We start from the raw sequence: 22,906 nt of genomic DNA, 5'->3' as shown, positions 1-22,906 counted from the left end.
ATCTAATGAACTGCACAAGCCACATGCCACATCTACACTGGTCATTGCTCAGCCAGTCCTGGGCCATGTGGCTTTATAGCACAAGTGGCAGAAGAGCTGCCAGATCAATTTAATTTCAATCTGTATTAGAAAGCTCTTAAAACACACCTCAGAGTTCTCTTTTTTCTCCATAGTGTCCTGGAAGCCAAAGCACCTGTGCCTGTCTGGGTGGAGAGCCAGGTCCCTTTTTGCCTTTAAACCATAAGTTCTTGCAGTTGATACTGGACATATTTTTACTCATGTGAATTTGTGGAGAGTTAAAGCACTACATGATGCTATGCTTCTGGAAGGATCTGAGTCAGTATTTCTGCCTGTGCATAAGAAGTTTTATCTTAGGCCAGTCTTTTGTCTCTCTAGAAGTGTTTTCTAGCATATTTGCAACAGAAGACACACATGCTGCTTAGCCTGCATTGAAACTGCTGTGGCTTCTGTGCAGTTCAGTTCATCCCTGTGCTCATCCCCTCCCTTGTCTTGCCACCTGCAGCCATCTCCAGGAGTCTGAGGGAATGAAGCAAAAACCCAACCCTGACCTAGCATGCTAAATTTCTGTTACCAGAGGGATCCTTTATCTGGCAAAGGAATTAGTCTGGAATATTGTGAAAAAAATAATTTTCCACTCATGAATTAGGCCTCAGGGAGGAAACTGTGTAGCTAATGAATTCTTGCTTAAGTGCAGAATTAAACTGACCTTCCCCCCCAGAATCACAACTGGTGTCTCAGAAGAGCACATGCTCTGCTGCTGGGGCTGTTCCTCCTTGCCCGGTAGCAAGTACAGAGAGGTGGCAGCACAGTGGAACAGTGATCCTTAGATGATGCCTCAAAGTGTTAATAACCACATAAGTAATTGGCTGATCACTACAATGCAGCTTCAACTTTTCCAGGAGCCTTTGAAGCCTTCCCTGTGTGCCCAGGTGGGATATGCTGCTGCCTCCTGGAGGTTGGTATCTCTCTCCTTAAGACCAAAAACCTGAAAGCAAGGAAGTTCTCAGTCATACTGGCCTTGGAGATCTGTTCTCTTCTTCTTGAACAAAGCTGCTATTTTATCCAGTTGTATATACACCCCCCCAGGAATGATGGATTTGATATTTGGGAAGCTTCTGGACACCCATGTTCTTAGCAAAGCCACAGTGCAAGGCAGCTTCCACTCCATGATAAAATAAGTAAGCAGTGAGCACTTAAACCAAACCAGGATAAACCTCTCTGGATGCCACAAGCATGCAAGAGCAGCTCTGCTCAACACCAGGGGATTGGAATCACATCTCTGTCATCACCATAACCCTGAAGGGAAAAGCTGTGCTGAGGATGATTCCACAGAAGCCCAAATGCAGAAGAAAATAGGAGATGACTTGCAGAAATGAACAGAGGGAGGAAGTCACACAACCTCTAATTGCAACCAGCTCCATCCCCTTCTTATCAGAAAGAACAATCCTATGCAAAGCAGTTCACCACTTCTCTTCAATAGGTAGGTCCAGAGTGGCCTTTTATTTTGATAAAATTTTACCTGACTCCAAAGACACAGATTCCTCAAAGGGACATGAAGAACCTGACCCCATTCTAGGCTGAAATGGAACCTTCATGTTCCTGCAGCATTGTTTGCCTTTCACTCCTTGAGCAGCAGTATGGGGGTGTCCGGTTTGCCAAGCATGTAAAGCCTGACTCCGGAACAGCCTGGTGATATTGTCTTTTCAGGGTTTGAACCTGGGATAGCCCTTGTGCCTCAAAGAAAAGCAGCTTTTCCAATGCTCTACAGAGGATTAGAATAATTCAGGTGGGAAGAGGCCTCTGGTAGATCTCTAGTCCACATCCTCACCCGAACCCAGGCAGTATCTCAGGACCTCATCCACCTGAGTTTTGGAAAAAAAAATCTGTAGATAGTGATTCTGCAGCCTCTCTGTGTGCTCCATTTCCTCTTCCTTCCTAGAGGTGTTCAGGCCACTGTCTCTTTCCAGGCAGGAAGGGCATTCCCAGGAATGCACAAGCTGTGCTTCATCCAAGGAGGAAGTCAGATGGAGTCCTCAAGGACTCTCCAGCTGAGCAAGCGCCAGCCTGTTCTTCAGCACCAGATAATTTTTGGAACTGAGATGCAGCCCAGGACAGGCTGGGAAGAGCTGGTGCTCCAGTCCCCTGGTGCATCCCTCCTCTGTTTTGGCATTTCTGTTCCTGCTGGGTTGTACCTTGAGCTTCCTGCTGCTGCTCCTGCTCCTTCTTCACTCAGTGTTTCAGGATTGTTCATCTTTCTGCTCAGGGGTCTTGTTCAGAGGGGTTTAACTCAACACATCACATCATTTCAGACCTCTGCCTCCCACTAGCCTGCCTGAACTGGTGCCTTGTTTTTGAAGAAAGATGAAAGTTTTTTACCTGAGCCTTTTCAGGGTTTGGCCTTTGGAGCCAGAAGCCTGCAGCTGCATTCCTGAGCCCTGTGCCCCCCCCCTCCAAGCCCTCTCTTTTAGAAACAGAGACTCAGTGCTGCTGGGACAGTGTAATTCCAAAACCAGTTCATGCTCCCCAGTCAACACAAGCAGCTTCTCACAGGGAAAACCAACAAAATCAACCTGGAGCAAATGCTTTGCCCTCTATGTGAATACAAGGACAAGCCCCAGAAGGCACTGCCAGTGTGATGGCACAGAACTTGCAGTAATTTCTGTTGTTTAGTCCACGAGCTCATTCTCTCTCACCAATGTATTGGAAAACAACCATAATTCAGCAGCTACAGATGAATTAGGTATTTTACACTCTGTGACAGCCCTGTCCACAGCTTCTCCAGGTGGAAGGTTTCTAAATCTGTTTCTAAGGAAAATTTGAGGAACTCCTGTCCTTAGCTTTTCTTTCTGGCATAGTCAAAAGATAAGAAGACAAGGAGGTTTGTGCATCCAGGCACCAGAACCTGTTCAGCTGCAGAGCCCAGCAAGCTGTCCAGAATAGAACAACCCAACACTCACAGTACAGGGAACTTGTAGGAGTCCACTCAGTTCTGACATTGCCTCCTCTCTCCAGCTCTCAGTGTCACTGTAGGTGTTGAATACCTGTAAGCTAGTAAGCTACCTGTATTTTTCATTGGAAATCCAGCCCAGGCCAGCACTGATTGTGAGCTGGATTCCTTTTCCTTTCCAAGTAATGAGACAAGTGAGTAAAATTCAGTTTTGCATGATAGAAAACATTTATGGTTAGTTGTTCTGTCTAGTCTGCTTTTTGTCCAGAAAAATTAAATCCTGTGTCCTTACAAAACCCTTGCTTTTTGTTTTCATTTGCTTTCATTTTCACCAAGATTCTCTCTCTGCAGTGCTGAGCTGGGTGATACAGCTCGATAGACCCACATGCAACTACTGCTGGAATAGTACTAGCCTGATGTTTATTTTTTTGCCTTCTAAAATCTCAGTAGTAATTGCTACATGAGTTTTTGTCAGCAAAGCCCAAGCCCTGCCAGGGCTTCCCTCCTGCCACCCACACAGACAGCAGGACAGGAATACAACCACTGCTGCAACCTTCCTGAGGATCTCAGAAAGCTGCCTCCAGATACTCTAACCAAGGTACTGTGTTTAGTTTCTGAAACAAAATATGCCTGAAAAGTCCAACAAAAAAAAAAAAAAGGTGATTGAAGGGTCATTGTAATGGTAGGAATTTTTGTTTGGAGTATGGTGGTTCTGTGCAATCTAGTAAGAGTCACATGGACAGCACTTCAGCACTTACCTGTGGTCTTTGTCACTGGGGTGAGGGGCTTAGAAACTGAGTATTTAATAGTAAATGGTCTCATACTTTGTAAAAAGTAGTTTGGGAAACATTTTTTGCTGGCATGGTTTTATCTTTTTATTTTTACTTTGTATTTCCTCTTTCCTTTTTTTTTTTTCCTTTTTTTTTTCCTTCTTTTTTTTCTTTTTTTGCCAAATAAAGGACTTTAGATTTTAAAATAAGCAAAACCTGTCTAGTACTGGTGGGGCAGGAATGTTATTGTTCACCTCATCTCTAGCTGCTGTCCCAAAATTGCCTTTGCTGCTGTGCTCTCACCTGTCTCTCAGCAAGCCTGCCAAAGCCAAAATGTCACTTTTTCTTTTGGGAAGTACTGAGGAGAGAAGCAGTCCCACCACTCACCTGCCTCACATCTTCATCATCCTCAACATGGAGCACAAGCCCTGTGCTAACTTAGCAAAACCCCAAGCTCCTTCAGTTTAACCTGTCCTGAAAAAAAACCCAAGTGTCTTGGATCTTCTGCAAGGGGAAGGCAGGAAGAAAAGCAAGCAGTGAAGGCAGTGCCTTTTTTATGTCTTTATATGCAACTGCTCAGGCAGAATCACTGAAAGATCTTGCTGCTTCATCTGCCAGATTGCCAGGTCAGTGTTCCCTGCCCTGCCTCAGTCTGCATGCAGCACAGGCACTTTTTGGTGGGGACCTCTGGGTTTCTTAAGAAGCCCAGAGGAACTTCAGTTTGAAAAAGGTATTAAATAAGACCAGACAAACCAGATGTGCTTGCAACATCACCAGTGCTGCTTCAACAGCACTCTGTAGCTTTCAGTGAGTGCCATCACCCCTGACACATACCTGGAATGATTCTGACACTGAAAGCTGCTCTTTTTTTTTTTTTGTCATTGCACTTGTTGGAAGATTATCAGCAATCAAAAGCTTATCTACAAACATCACCTGTAGAAATATCAAATACATTAAAAAATGTCTTGAGGGTGTGTGCTTCTTGCAAAAAGTGATGGTTTTATTCAGCAGAATCTTCACCTGGTGCATGTGCCACATCTATCGGATCTTTTCCTTGGAAGTCTTTGAGTTGCAGGAAGAAGCAGTTCCTGAAGGCCCTGCCCTGGAGAGCAGCTCAGACTGCTGCTGCACTGAAACTCCACAAGGTCTGGGTTTTTTCCTGACCATGCATAATGTTCTGATGCTCACAGGGGGAAGCAGCCTTTTAAGATGTAAGCATGACACAAATGAAGGCAGCTGCAGAAGACACCCATAACCTGCCTCCTCCCTTTGTGATCATGGTTTAAAACTCACATGCATGGACCAGAACATCTCTGGGAGTCACAGAGGACACCGTGGTGACCCCACTGCTCCCAGGCACTGCACCCCAGGGTTGGACATGGCAGGGAGGGAGGACGTAACTGCACGAACAACGTCATGCAGCAGTGAGGTGAAGGCAAACCAAGTGTTCATTTCCAGTTTTGCTTCTTTGCCCCTCCTCCCTCAGGAATTTAATCCCAACCAGTAATTTCAGTGATGGATCCTGCACGGAAAGAACTTTGCCACTCAAAATGAAAGCATTGATGTCTTCTCCTTCTTGAAGGACCATCTCCCACGTGATCAGATCTGGATGGTCAAAAGCACTACACTTACCCAAATATAAAGTCCACCCTTTCCAGCCAGAGCTCTTGTTCTTTCCCTCTTTGCAAACAGCAAGACATTTGATGAATTTCTGCTTTTCCTTTCTGAGGCAGCTCTACCAATGCCAGGATTTTAATCAAGTTTGGAAATTGATGGCTGCCTTGAAGAGGAGTGGTATTTCAGCTGCTTTCCCATCCTGTATGAAAAGAAACCCCCAAGCAGCCTCCTCTATGCTAACACTAAGGACAGTTCCCCAAATTCACCAGGTGGCAGGAGGAAGACTGGGGTCGATGGCAGCCTGGGAACTCCTGCCAGCTCAGCCTGGAGCTGCAGGGCTCCTTGCATTGCTCCCAGCAGCAGTTCCCTCAGCAGGAGCAAGCCCTGGCAGTGGGCAGCCTGGCACTGAGGTTTCACTCGACTCTCTGTGACCACAACCAGCACCAGGAGGTCCCAGCCCAGCCTGCTGCTCCCATGCCACAAAATGGAAACTGATGCTTTACCAGCTAGGACCCCTGCAATTGTTTTCAGCAACGTTATGCTCCTTATTCAAGAACAACTAGCCAGAAGGTTAAGGAAACCAAAGCAAGCCAAGCCTAATTTAAACAATTACAGAATTAGTCATCAACAGACTAAGTAGTATTTAGACAGCAAGTCCAACATATGCCACACTGATGCCCTCAGCAGTTGCAAAATGGAATTAGAAAACTAACATTTATTAAATCAATTTGAATTTTAATGTACAGTTCAAGAACGTGGCAGCATAAAAGGAAATGTTTTTGAGAAACAACCTGCATCTACCAGTTGCAGTTTTACATGAATGACCGGGGCTCTCCTGACCACAGTTCCAAAGCATGCTTTGACCCAATTTCTCCAACTTTTGGTACCATATTTAATGCAGCAGTGAGATAGTAAAGATTGCAAGTACTCCCACATTTCTGGAGCAAAGGTACTATGTATTTAATTGAATATAAGTCCTAAGAAATGCACCATCAACAATCTCAGCAAAACTTAACAGCTCTGCAAAAGCATTCAGAAACAACCCATGCTGTCCCGTTTGCTGCCCTTAAATCAGACTCTGGTTTGGCTACTTTTCTTACACCGAGTGGACTAAGCAACAGATTTACATTAGTAGGTCACGATCAAAAGACCAGATTAGAAAATAGTAGGATCCTTTTGGGTCAACACAAAAATCACATACAGGTTTAACTAAATACATTTTAATAGGACATCGTTAAATCTCATGAGGGCTAAAAACCACAGATCTCAGGTACTCGGGTTGGCAAATCTCAGGTACTCGGGTTGGCAAATAAAGACAAGAATACTAAGAAGCATTTTCCACCATTTACTCATTATCAAAAATATTTTTCAACTCTTCTTGCAAAACAAAAACGAAAAAAAGTACAGACTGGACACGTACATCACATTTTTCTTCCTATGGCTTTAACCCCCCACCCTACCCACCCCACAAAAAAGACGGGGGGAGAAACAAACCAAAACCAACAAAAAGATCTGACCACATTCACAGATAAATGACACCATGGTACACTACAAAACAAAAGGAGGTGTCATTTGTGTCCAAAGGTTTTTGCTTATTTCTTAGGTGAGGAACCATCATTGTACATGCTTTGTGCCAAATCAAAACACACCTAACATTAGGTCAGGACACGTTGCGGGGTTCACTGTGAGTAACAGGGAAGATGGAAGCAAGTAAAGGAACTCAAAAAATTCACATACTCTTTAACATGCTGTTGAAACAGGAATTGCCTTTGAAATTAGAAGGTTATGGTTTGTGTTCTAGTCAGCCCATGACTGATTTGTGCTGTACCATTCAAAGAGCAGAGACTGCTGCTTTCTCAAGGCCACCTGACTTCTTCAGGCTGCCAATGAAGCCTTAAATGCAAAACTGAATTCTCTTGCTTGTGCTCTGATGGAGGGATTACACTGAAACAAACCATTTTTGCATAAAGCTGAATTCAGATAAAGATGTTTTTTCATGTTGATACTGAGAAGCTCTTTTGACAACTTTGTGTTATTTTTCCACTTTAAAGCCTTTCAGCCCAAGCTGAAAAGCAGTGACCTTCAAAAACTTCTACATATTGCATACTAACAAAAAACAAATGAAAGAGACTCTGGGCAGAGTGAGTTAGATAGTGTATTCTGTCTAAAAAAAAAAACAACTCTAAAATATTTGACCTTAAGTAGCAATTGAGCCTCTGCCCTGGCTGAAGAGCTGCTCTCAAGGGGATGGGTCCCAGGTCTATTGTGCTACAAAGACTGAAGAAACAAATGAACACCCCACTGGTGGAAACCGCTGTGCCCCTGGCACTGACTAGCAGCAGAAAGGGAGAGAATCCACTGAGGAGTCTCTCTGCAACCCACAAAATCACCTCTCTGTTCCAGAAGCAACAGCAGTAAAATCATCAGGTGCTCAAAAAAAAAAAAAAAAAAAAAAAAGAAGAAAAAAAATTAAAAAGAGGCAGGGGGAAAGAAAAATGGGGGGTGAGAATGGTGCCAGTGACACGTGAGTGGGCTTACAAGTCATTTTCTTACCCCAGCCAAAATAGTCTGTAACCCCTCACAGGAAAGGGGTTGGCATAAAGGGCAGAACTGATCAGGAATGGAGCTGTCAAGAAAACAACAGCACTCAATGGTTTGATTCTCCAGCAGGCTGATGTGAATTCACCTTTCACCAACCCATCTCCCTGACCCCCCTCTGGAGACTGAGCTGCTTTTTGGGGGGCTATTTGCTTTCTCAATAGGTTGCTAAACTTTTTTTCATTCTCATCTGTTCCATGGAGTAGATAAGGAGTACTCCCAAGCAGAAATTCTCTGCCCTTTTCAGACTGTGTTCCCCAGCTCAGTGCTCCATTTCCTAGGGAAGTACTGGGTGATTCACAAGTAATGGTGACTGTAACTAATCAATAATTACTGTCCTACATCTTCATCTAGCACAGTTTAGATGGACTAACTAGATAACACTTTTCTACATTTAAACAGAAGCTTTGACTGAGCACAAAGCATGATCAAGTACAATGAGGTTAATATATTCCTTGCCAAAGATCTTGTGATAAAATCATTTACATCAGCAATTGATCTCAAACTATGAGGTGCTGTAAGAACTAAAAACAGTTTTAGGGTAACTCCTCCATTATCTGCAACTATTTCCCAGACACTAATACACATAACATAGCAATGAAAAACACTTGATACAAGTGATCTAAACGCAGGAGCTCCAGCAAGTTAAACAGAACCATAGCTGCCTTAAAACTGTAGCAGTTCCCCTACTGCTGGCAGGGAAAAAGAAATAAAAGATTCAACAGTCATATCTCATGTCTATAGCTTCATCCAAACTTTTCTCATCATGTGTACTGGCAGCTAAAAACGTCGTTACTGGTGACCCTGTCACATTGATTACACTGGTGCTCGTGCTGGCATTGCGCACCGCAATGCTCGTCACATTAATGCCCAAAGTCAGCCGAGTCTGCTCCAAGGCCTTTTCTGGCACTGCAAATGCCTCCAGCTTCTTCTCCCCATTAGCCATGTAGGAGTTTTGGCAGCCACGGCATATGCAGTCAAGGCAGGCTTTGCGGTTAGAATAGCAAGGGCAGCGTTGGCCACGGCATGTAAGAACACTTGGATTTTGGGTGGCACGACCACATTTACACCCTTTCTTTTCTTGGGGCTTTTTGTAGACAGTTTTTGTCGGGCTCCCCGGCATGACATTACTGCTAGGGACTTTCTCCTTTGCTTTGTCTTTTGTTTTCAGCACCCCAGGTTTGGCTTTCGGGTGAGATTTCTTAGGGGCGTGTTCTAAATTCTTTTTCATGCTTTTGTTGGACAGGAGCACAGTTTTGCTTACTTTGGGAGTAGTGCCTCCGTTGGGTACGCTTGCGATGGGCTGCAAGGACATTTTACTTTCCTGTTTCACTGTCACGGGAGCTGACGCTCCCAGCGTTGGGCCACAGATGATGCTGGAAATGGGCAGAGGTTGAACCTTTTCGCTGTCGCTTTCTGAGCGAGAGCGCTTTCTGTTTAACTTAACTACCTTGGGCGTCGCAGCCGTGCAGGAGATCCCGTGAGGAGAAGCATCTGTGGACATGAAAATGTTATGGCTAAGAGGTGCGGGGGAAAGCTGCAGGAAGGGGCCGTTAGTCATGTTTGCTTCCAAGCTGGGCTGCAAGTTAGAATCACAGACTTCAGTGTTGGAAACGGTCTCTAAGCTCCGGAGAACCTCCTCGACGCTGAGGAGGAGGGAGCCACCCGGTTTGATGTCCTCACTGAAGCTGCAGATGTCGATGCCCGTCGGACACAAGTCACTGGTGGAAACCGTGTCGCAGACGGGCTGCAGGCTGCCAGAGAGATCTTCAGTTTTTATATACTCTCCAGTACTGCAGACATCAATCGTGTTCGCGTGTTCAGGAGAAGGAATATTCACTCCCAGTTTATCTACTGAAAGCCCATTACAATTGGGCAACCCATTGATAACAGAACCTCGAATATCGATGTTGTGTGTGCTTTCCGGGAGCGATGTAAAACCAGCTGGAGGGTCAGTGGTGAGTTCTGAGGTTGAAGGTACTGGGGAATGTGTCAAGCACAAAGCCAAGGCTGTATCAGAAGATTTTTCTGCCTCTTCATGGAGTGGTGAACCATCTTTGAGAAAAGCCAAAAGATCCGCAGAACAATCGACTGCCTGGATGATGTCTCGTGCCAGCGGAGTTTGCGTTATGTACTCGCAGAGTTTCTTATAACAGTTCACTAGGATGCTCAACTGCTTGTTCTCCTCAAACTGTTCGTAGTCCTTGCACCAGCTACATGATGGTTTCATCATCATCTTCTTGCCTTTACAAGTTTTGCAGACATAATGCTGACATGTGGAGTTGGTAGGAGCAATTGGGTCTTGTAGCAAATTTCCTAAGGGAAAAAGAAAGAGAAAGATCACAATGGACTCAGGGCAGATTTTCCAGGAGAGGCTGGGATGAATTTTTTGTGCTATAAGTAAATTTAAAAAATAAATTTAAAAAAAGAAACCAAAGAGAGGCCTGAAAAAGTTCAGTATATCATAAGAAAACCTAAATGTCCAAACAATCGATAAAAGTAGATAAAAATCTTCACAGCTGCCCTGTGCTGCCCTGCTACCTGGTTTTAAAACAACAGCAAACTAAAAAAAAGAAATCAAATTAGAACAAAGCCATCATTTATTGAGCTACTGCAGCTTGTTCCACTGAAACTTAAAACACACAAGATTCCTATGGGTTTACCAACAGTGCAACAATAAACTTCCATGAAAAGCTACACAGAGATTTTAATGAAATTAGTGAAAAACTGCAATGGAGCAGAGGGAAACTAAAAGGAATCTAAAATGATGAAATATCAGCCCTGGAAGAAGACTCAGACTCTGGTTTGCTTTTCCTTTATCTGGGAGTAAAAATGGAGCCTTAGCTTCCTGACAGTCAGTGCACATCCCTGAATTCTCAGCCAGATTTTCCAAAGTAAAACATGCTGTTAGGAACCAGTGGACATAATTCCACGATTTGGGAGGAGAAAGCAAAGTGCATATATTAAAACAGACCAAGACTAATAGTTCTGCAACACTCCTAAATTCCAGGAATGGGTGGACCATCCCACTGTCCTTCTGAAATGGCACCTCTTTGGGAAAGGGCTGGGCCAGCCCCTTCACCTGAACTTCTTTCAGGACCAGTGGCCTGATGGAAACTGGGGTTTGAGCAACAAAAAAGAGCCAGCACTAAAGTCATCACTGCACAGAATTTTTTTTTAAGAAAATGAGGGAAAATATAATTGTTTAGAAAGGTGTCACACGTCTACACAACATCAAACTGTGAGAAGTGCTGTGACAGCAGAGATTGGGAGAGGAACTGCAGGGCTGGAACCCAGCTCAGGAAAGCCGTGCAAGTGGACACTGAACGGGAGAAGCTGCAGAACAGAGAAGGCTTCAAGGCACAGTCAGAGCAATACTTGATGGGAAAGGCATCAGAGATGAGGTACTGCACTCCTCTTTGCTCATCCAGTGAGGAAGGGCTGATTGAGGAAGGGTAATTCCACAAGGCCCCACCACAGGAAGACAGAAGCAAAACACTCTTCAGGTTAAGCAGTGAAGATCTGAAGCCAGTGGATATTTTTTTAGGTTTGTTTTTTTTTTTAAGTTCCCTTTTAATGACAAACAGCAAGGCAGAAACGTCCATCTTGGTCCTAAGACTGGATCTGATTTTGTGAGAAGTCACAAAGTCCCCTAGGGATAGGCAAAAGCAAGCTTTAAATCACATCAGCTGGGCTCTGAAGCCATGGCCTTCAGCAGGAACAGCTCACAAACACCTCTCTGGCCCTTCTGGACCTTGAATCTTTTCAACAGGACAAGCAGAAGGCCATGCCCTGACCAGTGCAGGAGGCAAACACACCTCACTCTCCTTCATTTCATGCTTTGGGGCTTCAGAAGCCATCCTACAACTACAGACATCCATAGTGCTTCCAGGACCATGAGCTCACCAGTTTCAACACCCGATGAAATGAAGCCATTGGGGGTGGTATTTGGTTCATCTTCAGCCTCTTTTTGCTGCTTGTAATAACTAAGAGCTGTGATGCTTTACAGATTAAAGCATCTAGGATAATTAAAGCACTGAAGAACTAAAATACTTCAGAGATGGGACCAAAGTGTAACTTCTAATTAGATTTAAAGGAAAAAAAAAAAAAGGCATCACCAACTGTGCATTTTATTTCTCCCAAAATAAATTTGGCTGAAATCGCTGAATAAAGATGCTAAAAGAGGATCCTGAAGAATCCAAATTTTCAGAAGCTTTGAGGAAATAAACAGATGGACAGACAAAACACTTTACATGCTCTGACAGAAAGAGGAGAGGGAGTTCTACCCTCAGCAAATGCCAGGCAACCTACACAGGAGAGACACTGGGAATGCCTGAGCCATGGGAATATTTTCAGCTTGAGCTCATAGCTCATTGAATATTCATTCTTCAGCTAAAGTTTCTCTGTAGGATGGATTCTGTGGCACCTACCAGCCTCTTCAGCTTTAGGTCTGTTAAGCTAGAAAGAGAATCAACCATGAGATGCAAATTCATAGAAAATGAAGTTTCTTTACTTTTAACACTGGGGGAATGGTATTAAGTCAGCAACACTGTCCCAGAAAGACAACACCTGAGCTACTACCCAGAATCTGGAGGCACTCAGTTTCAGGATGTTCCAGAGTTCTGGATTGTACACCTTCAAGGCATCATGGTCATCTGATGCTGAAAATCACCAGATCTTCCCAGTTAAGTTTAAAAAAAAACTCTACCAAGAAGATAAAGCTGGGAAGAATTCTAGGATGTGACCCAGCCCATCCCAAAACTCCTAAGAATACCCAAACTGAGTTAGACCCAATCTAGCCAGTGGCCAAAAAGTGGGTGCGTAGGGCACAGAGTAAGAACAAGGCAAGCAGACTCTTAATACTTCCCAACTTTAGCATTATTAGCTTAGAGAATTCTCAAAGGAGATGAGGTTTCCATGTAGTTGGTAACCCCCAAACTGTCTCCTTAGGCTTGCCTCAACTCTTTGTTACCTATTCCAAATGTCATCAGTCATAATAGGCTGGGACAACAAGTTCCCACATCAGCTCTCCACTGTGCTGAGAAAGACCTTGGGCCTTTGGTTTTGAACGTGACTCTTTCTAGTTTCACTTTTACCATCCCTGGTTATTTTGTTGGATAAGGCAGAAGTCAGTCCCTGTCCCATGTAAACTTCAGAGGTGTCTCTTTCCCAAGCTGTACAGAAGTTAGTCCTCATGTACGATCACTCTCCCCCCTAATTCTTCAACAATTCTTTGTTGAGATGGGGAGGGAACACAACTGCAGCAACACAAGATGCAGCTGAACCACAGCTTTATACAGAACCATAATAAAGTTCTCCACTTTATTCTCTATTCCAGTCCTGACTTTCAGCATTTGTTTTCGGGTTTTTCAGTTGATACTCAGGACTGAGCTGATATCCTTATGGAGTTTTCTATTGCAAGGCCAAAATCTCACTTCTGACTGCTCTCTACCTTTCTATAAATTGACATATATTTACATAGATCTACAAGATAAACAGTGGGTTCCAAGAAGTTAATATTTTTCCATGTTTCTCATTTAATGTTTATCTAAACTGAATTTAGTCTTGCTATTTTTCTGCACAGCCATTCATCTATCTACATAAGATCCTTCCACACTTACTCAATGCCTACATTTTTACTTCCCTAAATAGCTTGGTATTACTACATTTTCCCCTGTTTTTTCTCACCCTCTTTTGCAAGGAGTGTTATTAATACACCTAAAGTAAAAATCATGTTCTTACAAAGCCTCCAGTAAGAGGCTTTCACTAAACACCACCCGTTCTTTATCATCCTACTTTCAGGAAGGTTTACTAAACATCTCCATTAACATGAGCTTATCCATTTAATAAGCTACACAGACAGAGGAAATACTTTTAATATATTATTTAGAAAATATGGCAGCTGTCTTGGAAAGGCTGCTACCAGGAGGGAGGTCACTGAAACCGGGAGGAATACTTCCCGTTGTGTGAGCATTAGTTCCCAGCTGCAGAAAGAGGGAAGCATCTGCAAACTTTCTGTGAGCAAAGGGAGAAGAATTGGGAATCAAAGCAACCCTTAGGTGCATATAGCCAGGAAATGTCCTCTAAATGGAGGAAATTCACTGAGAAGCAAGACTTGCATGGAAGCAGGTCACCTCCTTCCATTCTCAGAAAATACAGTGCCCTAGAAAAGGGGCTGAACACCCCTAACTACTTCAGCACCTTGGAAAAGCCTACTGAACCTTGATATATTCCTGCCTTTTTTACCAACTCCAAGTCTCAGGAATGCTGCAACTATTAAATCTCAATGATTAGAAAAAACTAAGACATCAATTTTTTGTTATAATGAATGTACCATGGGGTTCATCTCCAGCATGTCTGCCAGAACAGTGTCTTCAATCCTCAGTGGCATTTGTATCACCAGGCATCACCCTTGATTTACAGTGCAGGTGACAAGCCCACCTAGGACTCAGGTCCCCCTCTACCTGACTGAAGTGGCAGATCTGCCACACACCAGAGCAGGACTGGCATCCATGAAGAAGGTGGCCAGAAGGAAGCTCACCCGCCCCACTGAAGCTCTTAGCATCAGCCATTGACAACACCACAAAAAAAACTGATTCAGAGAAGTCAGGCAGAAAATCTACAGCTCTGTGAATCAAGGAAGCCAGCATCAGTCTGATGAAGCACACACACACTTGGGTGTTCTGAAGCACACAGCAAGCACCTCAAAGTGCTTCTCCAGAGCTGAAGATTTAGCAGTTGTGCTGCTGTGCTTTCAGCATGGGATTAGAGAGGATCTGATGGTTTCTACCAAAATAGTTATGAGCAAGCTCTATGAAACTGCTACATTGAAGCTTTAGAGTTAACCAGCTCCTGAAGGATGGGAGCTACCTTCTGGAAATCCATCAACCTGCAGCTCGACCACTTCAGCTCAGGCAGCCTCTGACAGGAAAAGTCTTGCTGCCCCTCACCACCTTCCCTGCACTGACCATTCCCTCCTTCAGCCCCACACAGCATCTTTTAATCTAACAAACTCTCAGCTAGATCCAACTGAAAAGCAGCTTTATCAGGTTTCAAAGCAGAACATGCAAAAATGAAATACACTCATAGAAGCGAATGCATTTTCAGAGTTCAGTAACAATTCTGAAATCTCCACTTGCAGAACTCTTTGGTGAGTATGGAAGTACTGAAAAAATGTTGACCATCTACAGAAAAATGAAACAAATGTGGAAAATCTGGTTTATATGGGTGCAAGATCTGGATCTTTACTAGAAAAGCAGATAACTGAATACACTCAAAACCAAAGAAACTTCAAGAGAGGTTAGCACAAGGGACAACTGCCAAGGTCAGTGTCCTTCCACACATCTCAAGGCCTAACATAAGCACTTCCAGGCTCAAGGCAGTGCATTCTGGCTTAAGAACATGGACATAAAGAGTCCACAAAGACATGAGAAATGTACTTACTCTTTAATGCTTTGTTTTGTTCTTCTTTGTGAAACAAAGTTTAGCAGAGAGACAAAGTGAGTTTTATTCAACCAAGTAGGAGAAAGAAAAAAACCTGAGCAAAGGTTTCAGCACGACCCTTGTCCAGATCTTAAGCAGCAGTGAGTTTACACTTGTGAACAAAACAATGGTATTTCTTCCTGAAAACACCACATTGCTCTTAGATCCCCAGACCTACAACACTGCCACTAGAATTTGTCCAGAGGTGTTCCTAAGCATTGACAGATTCCTGCTCAGGTGAAATGGAAACACAACAAACATGCAAAAAAACATTTAAAAAAAATCAAAACCAAACTTATTTCAAATTTTTATCAAACATTCTCTTGGCTGATGAATATTTCAGAGCATCCTCCATCAACAAACAACAATGAACAATTAGCTACAGAAATTATAACCCTCATACAGGGGCAGTCGTGACTAAAGAATTAATGATTTTCTAACTTCAGAAATATAAAAACTGCACTATTTTTGTCTGAACACCATGGGAACCCAAATTATCCATGATAAGAATACAGTTAGACTATTTTTCTGCATAGCTGGAGAAATACAGTCAACATCTTTAGCTAAAGTTCAAGCAAAAAAACAACAAAAATAGAAATAAGACAACAAATTGCCATTACACTGTAGAAGGAGCTGCTCCATTCTCTGACTCCATGCCCTGCATAATAAACAACAACGTATTTTACTGAGTCTTATGTCCAAGTTATATTTCTGATTGGAACTCTGTGTTTACAAAATCACCAACTGGAAAAATTCCAAATGTCTTTTTAATAAACTAGATGGCAAAGTTCAAACTCTGCCATGAACGCAGTTTAAAAGGATAACTTCATCTTTTCACAGTTCTCAAGGAATGTTGTACTCTGCCTGATTTCCCAGGTCATCTACTAGATCTAATAGATGCAAAGAATCTTTTCTGGCCTCATACACCACTCCAGTAATACCCAGCAACTGCTTGCTCTAAATTTAGTCAAACCAATCAGTAAATCATAACTCAGTAAGAAAAGAAACCCAAAGGAATTGGTGTTTGAGCACACTGCATCCATAGTGCTGGACACCTCAGTGTCAATCAATGAGGATGCCTCTTGGCAACACATTAACTTTTCTTTGAAGGCTCTGGAATGCTACTACTTGAATCAGTATCCTCAGGTGACCAGCAGAACCCATCCATCCCCTCTCATCTCCAACCCCACCAGCAGACAACACTGCACTCTTCACTTTGCAATCAGCTTTTCTAAGCCAGGTACCAACCAACCCTTCAGGTGGAAACCACAGTTCCTTCTCTTCCTGCTCCTCAATTTTGTTTGAAGACAAGAGGAGCATTTTTAGTTTGGAAATCAATTTCAATTCAACTGATAGGAATTTCATGTTATCAAAATACATTCAATGAAGACAGCATTGAAAATGCAGTTCCTCCCAGGAGTTCACCCATGGGATTTAAAAACAGGAAAGGGAAACGGTGAATTTAAGGAAGATCTGAAGGGGAAGAGAAATCATCCAACATGTTCTTGGCTTAAAAAATGGTGGATTCAGGGATGTGCCTGGGGACATTTTATAAGCAACTGCCCATGGTGGTTATCTCCAGAACAAAAATACTTGCAGCAGAAGGTACTTGATAGTACTTAGTCCCACGGTCCATGCTCCCCAAAGACTGTTTCAGAGATTCTGGTTATTTTGCATAACCTTCAGAAATGTGTGTAATTTTTACCAGTCATGCTATTTTAAGGGCAAAAATAGTATACTTCTAAAGCTACCAATATGTAATAGCTGGACAGTGTTTCTCACCAATGAAAAGAGAAGAAGAAAATGTCAGTGAAAAATACTTGAAAAAGAGAACTGATCCAAATTACTTCTCAAACACAAAAGGTAACTGATCTGGCAGCACCTATCATGAATCAGCCTTCACTCTCCTTAATCTAAAGAGAACTGACAAAGAATCAGAGTACTATGCTAAACTTTTCCATCACAAAACCTAAATATGCCATTTCACTTTAAAACTCTGATATCCATGCTTAGCTCACTTAGTCATGGCTCACATCCCAAGCACAAAATCCCATATCAGGCATCTAATTACATTTTATTAGTTGAGGGAATTTGTTTCTTCTGCCTTTCTCCATCTCTGTGACCAGAAATCAAATATATTTTATATCTATTTAGATGTCACCCAACTCTCTTCTCTGAAGGACATCCCATTGACTGCTCTATTGTCTCAATACCATCACAGTGCTTACTCTAGAGCAGTAATTCTCTTGCAATCCACTTGCTGGTGGTGCTTCTTCCCCTAGGTTTTGTAGGAATATCTGTATGAAAGTTGCATGAAACTGTACATGTCTAATTCAGATTTCCCATGGCAAAGCACAGCCTGAGGGGGTAAACTCTTCTTGGGATCCTTAATGACTCCAGCCAAGGGGAGAGGGGAGACCACGCACTCTGGGAAGCAGTTGGTTGCAGAAGCAATGGAGAATTAGCTCAGCAAAGGTCAAGGAAGAGAAGCAGCAGCCTTCATAGGTCTAACAGCATGGACAAGACAGCACAAGGATGGGAAGTTTTACACAACTCCGCGTGCCACCAGCTATTGAGAAATCCCAGACCCAGCAGGCAGAATGAGTTCTGTAAGACTCAACTTACACTGAGAGTAAAACTTAAAAAAACTGGTTAGTGCATTTACCCAAGAGCAGGATGGAAATAACATCCCTTTATTAATCTTTATAGAAGAAAAAAAAAACAAACAGGCAACTGATTGTTTCATTATTTTTTTAACCCATGTCATGCTTGGCAGTTGCTTCTGTAACAGTGCTTTACTGTTTAACCTAAACCCTCTAACTAAAATTATCAAAAGCTATCCTCAAAACACTTGAAGGAAGCTGTATAAGGTACTGGGCAGTACTGTCACCTTGTTTCTTTGTTCCTTTCCACCCCTTAATCTCCTCCAAACCACATGTTGTCTCACATACCCTTACTTAGGGAGCAGGATGCTTAAGGCAAGAACTTTGTTCTTACCCCCGATTTCTACAGCACAAGCTACAGCCAGGTTCCTGGCCAAACTTCAAGTCTTATCCTAAAACCTGCAACCTTCCAAGCACTTTCACATTTTAGATCATCAAAAATCTCACCTTTGAAATATCTTTCAGAGGTCCCAGGATGAAGTTTTCCACAGATAAAAATCTAAGCTGATCTGACTGGCAATCTGTCTCTTACAGGCATTTTAACTAAACTTCAAAAGAGGCTCTTAATGCACAGCACTGAACCTCTGCATGACTTGCAGTAACCTACATGGCATTTGAAACAGAGGAAGCCACTTTTAACAAGATTTTTATCCCTATAGGCAGTACTTTGAAAGCACAGAAGTTTGTTGCATAAATCCTATCTGAAATTAAATGTATTAACATGCAATTTAATAATAATCACATGAGCCAAGACTGAAACCCAGATTCCACATCCTCAAAACACATCAAGCACATCCCCTCTGCCCAGCACACACTTAGGAATGGCTATTTTTAAATTCTGAAATCCCCAGAAGATGTTGTCTTCTACATCCCTGCAAAAGGCTGAGGCCACAAAGACCATCTAAGAAACTATCACTTGATCACACCAAAATCCTAGCAAGATCCATCAGCACAATTTCACCTTTCTAATCTACTCACTAGAGAAGACAGAGACCTTGAGCCACCTGGAAGAGATTTTGTTGCCTGACAGTGACACGTTGTGTTTATATCATGACTTTCTCCTGATGGAACTTCATGTGTGCTAATCTGCATCTAAAATCAGGACTTTAATTAGAATTTCATAATTATGTGGGGCCAAAAACCTCTGCCACCCCTACATGTGGGCTCCTTGCAAGGACTGTCAGATCGAAAGAAAATGAGTTGGTTTATGCCTAGTGGGTTGAGCAAACAGTGCAAGCACAGTAAGGGCAGATGATTTATGGAGCTGTCACTCATTTCTTCTAAAAACAATGCTCCAAAATTAAAAGGGACAACCTTGACTGCAGAATTAATACCTACAGCATAACAAAGCATTACAAAATGCATTCTGTGATTAAATACTGAGGAAAGGCTGATGACATAAGGCAGACTAATTTGGGGAGTAATTTCCCAAGGGAAGTCCTAGAAGTCCAACACTTGGGACTCTAGCCTAAAGTGCAGGGGAATTATGCATTATGAATAATTTGTGCAGGATTTCTCACACAGAGTATTCTCCTAAGATCTGTGCAAGGAAAACACCAAATACCCAAAGTTCCATGTGCATGAAGCCATACCCAGATACCTGGATCTCATGGACTAAATCAGAGGAAAAAAGCAGACACCTAAAAAGCTTTTAGATTTTTTTTTCAAAAAAATCCACACAGCATGAAGTCTTGGGTGTAGCACTCATTCTTGTGTTCATGAAACCTCACAAAGTAACTCTTTGTCCTCGAAGTACTTAAACTTTACTTTTTAAAACACTAAAGTTAAGAAGGTTTTGACAGTTGGCTAGGTTTTAAATGACCTTAAACATGTAGAAGGTATGCTTCTAGCACTGAAGTGGACAAGAGGGGAACAAAAATTCAAGTATTTTGAAAATATCATAGCAAGGTCAAAGGGCCAGAGAGAAAGAGGCATTAATATTCACCCATGACAGAAGTGCCAGAAAAGCAAAACAAGAAGGAGACAAGGAAAAGAAGGTCAATTTGCCTTTACCTAGCTAAGTTGAAGATTTATGACTACTGGTCAACACTAGACTGGACAGTTCTGTGTGGGGCAGAACCACTCTCCCATGACTTAACTGCTTGCAGGTTCAAGAAAGATACTTTATTAGCTCTGCAGGCCAGAAAATGAATTTTATTGTGTGGTTTCACAAAGAGCCTGATATTTACTGAGGCCTCTGTATGCCACCATCCACAAACAGGAGGGCCCCGAGAGTTATTACTAGGGAATCAGTTGTAGACAAAACATCTGAAAGAAACAGCAGCCAGTTATCTGAAAGCTAACAGTGAAAAAAATACCAGCCACTGCAGTAACCTTAAAATTCAAAGAGAATAAGGGATGTGGAGAGAAAGTGGAACCATCAAGAAGGAATATCCATGGAGGCACGAGTCAATGGAAGAAAACACTAAAAAGCATGGTCTGTCCAAACTGAGAGGGACAGAAAAGCCAAGTAAGAAAGGCTGAAGAGGGGGAAAATAGCTCAGGAATTTGGGCAGGGACAAATTAAAGATAGATTATTTCAATAGCACAGGGTGTAAAAATAAGCTTGCAAAAGGCCAAGAAGGGAAGAAGTCAAGGCAAGGAGAACAAAGAACATGTTTCAGCAGACCAGTCTGAAAGCAGAGGCCAGACAGCAGAGTAGTTAGAAATACAGAGTCCCTGTGTTGTTTTGTTTGGTTGGTTTTTAGAAGCAACAAAACAATAGCAGGTTTTGAGGCAAAAGCAGTCTGATGACTGACCAAAAGCCAGAAGCATGTATGGCAGAAAGCAATTGTTAGGGATGGGAATTAACAGAGCCTAAGGTGATAAACAAGAGGTGAAGAGCAAAGTTGCATCGATACTGACATCAGGATTATGAGAAAAAACAAAATCTTGGTCAAATTATTTCAGGAAATGACAAGGCAGTGATCCTGGGAACAGGCTCCCTCTTTTCCAGTACAAACAGATCTCTTATTTTCTAAGACTTGAAGTGGGAGGAGCTAATAGCTACAGGATAGAAAGCATCCAACATGAGTTTAGCAGCCTCAACATTTGAAATCCTAAACCTTTGAATAAATACAATATTTAACTTTACAAACCGCAGTAATTCATTAAATCTTAGCGTGACCACACACCTGAGTAAAGATAAACACAATCATAGTGGACATGAATCCACTCCGTTAAGAAAACACAAACAGGGCCAGGACTTAAAAACTACCAGAGGGGAAAAAAGAATTAACAAAATTAATCAGCTAAGAGGTCTAACAGGTCCGACTCCCTCTCACAACACCGAGCAAGTCTCCAAAGGAAAGTTCAAGAAAAGCTGACAGCTTATTCCAGAGCTTCCTACTAGGAATGGACACGTGCCCCCACTTCATAAACACAGCAAAATGCAATTCCCTCCCCATGCTCCCCAGACTGTAACGCTGAAATTCCGGATGTCTGCCTTTGCCCACAAAATGCAGAATGTTCTTCGAGGGGAGGGAGCAGGGAAATCCTAGCAGACTTTAAATTATTTGCTTTTTATGGCAATTATTTTTATAGGATGATTATCTATTACACACACACAAAATCCAAACGTTGTTTCTGTGTGCTTAAAATTCCTGTCTCTCCTACTGAACTATTTTTTTGTTCTTTACATTTCAAGGAGAAAAGAAAAAAGAAAGAAAGCAAAAAGTTCGTATTTCCCTGGCTCTATGGTCTTTATGTTGTTTTGAGTATCTTTTACCACGCTTGCTCTTAGTCATCATTTCTTTAAAGCAATCAACTCCACTATGCCAGGGTATTCCAATAACCACTAATAACTACCACAGTAGCCGTAATCAAGTGTTTTTGGGGGCAAAACACTCTCTTCTCCCCCCACAAACAACCCAGTATTTTCCGCACGGCTCTGCCAGGCTGCTCAACGCGCAGCCCCCCAACGCCCTGCGAGCTTTCTGGCCAACACTGCTCGGAGTTCGCCCCCTCCTCGGGGTGGGAAAGGGGGCTCTAAACCCAAGAAGATTTTCACTGCCCCCTTCCCGTCCCCCACGCCCGCCCACAGGGGCCCTGCCGCACCCCCTCCCCCCCGATTCCCAGGGCGCCCATAGCCTCGGGGGCTCCACGGCCAAAGGAAAACCAAGGGCTGAGGAAAACTTTCCCGGGCTGCTTCCGAGCTGGAGCCCGGGTTGTGGGGTCGGGCCGGGCCGGGCCAGACCGGACCGGGGGAGCGGGGGAGGAGCTCTCCCGCGGCTGATACGCCGGGGCCAGGCCGGGGCAGTGCGGCCCAAGGCCGCCGAGCCCCCGGGGGTGGGGTGGGGTAGGGAATTTTCATTGTGCAGGGAACAAAAGAAAGATCCTCACCGCAAACGCAGCAGGAGAGGGACTGCCTGAAGTAGGGCAGGAGCTTGTTAATCTCGGTAAAGGACTGGGGATCCCCAGGGTCGTAGTTGAGCACCAGGCGGCTCGCGGAAACGTAGAGAGCAGTGGCATTCACCGGGTTCATCGCAGCCGCTCGCACGCCGCCGGCTCCGGGGTGAGAAGAAAGCGCGGCGCCGAGCCCGTGCCGGCCGCGGGGGCAGGTGGCCCCGGGGCGGGGGCAGGCCGGGTGTCACCTTGGTCCGGGGCCACCTGGAGCCGCGCGGCGGCGGCGGCAGCGCGGAGGCCGCGGCGGCCCTGTCAGAGGGGCCGCGCTGGCTCCTCCTCCGCCTCCAGCGGGGCCTCGCTCCCGAGCAGCGGCCTCGGCCCGCCCGCAGCCGCACAAGCGCAGGGAGGCGACGGCGCTACTCCAGGCTGCGGGCCATGCCGGGCCGCCCTCCCCCGGGCCCTGC

At 43.7% G+C, this 22,906-nt stretch overlaps 1 protein-coding gene across 1 annotated transcript; it reads right to left on the bottom strand.

Moving 5' to 3' along the window:
* Positions 1 to 7,837: 7,837 nt before the first annotated feature.
* MSL2 (MSL complex subunit 2) lies at positions 7,838 to 22,670 on the bottom strand. The gene is made up of 2 exons (XM_030456422.1): positions 22,440 to 22,670; positions 7,838 to 10,269 (listed from the first exon to the last, which is right to left on the bottom strand). Exons 1-2 carry the CDS (start codon positions 22,579 to 22,581, stop codon positions 8,672 to 8,674), a joined length of 1,740 nt encoding a protein of 579 aa, XP_030312282.1. The 5' UTR covers positions 22,582 to 22,670; the 3' UTR covers positions 7,838 to 8,671.
* Positions 22,671 to 22,906: the final 236 nt, after the last annotated feature.

The sequence above is a fragment of the Calypte anna genome, chromosome 9, assembly GCF_003957555.1.
Source record: "Calypte anna isolate BGI_N300 chromosome 9, bCalAnn1_v1.p, whole genome shotgun sequence".
Lineage (NCBI taxonomy): Eukaryota > Metazoa > Chordata > Aves > Apodiformes > Trochilidae > Calypte > Calypte anna.
This window is presented reverse-complemented; position numbering and strand designations above follow the sequence as displayed.

Excerpts from the sequence above, each read along its gene's own strand:
- MSL2 (XM_030456422.1), bottom strand. The coding sequence starts at position 22,581 with ATGAACCCGGTGAATGCCACTGCTCTCTACGTTTCCGCGAGCCGCCTG. Across the intron at positions 10,270-22,439 it reads CCTCTCCTGCTGCGTTTGCG|GAAATTTGCTACAAGACCCA; the intron begins GTGAGGATCTTT and ends TTTTTCCCTTAG.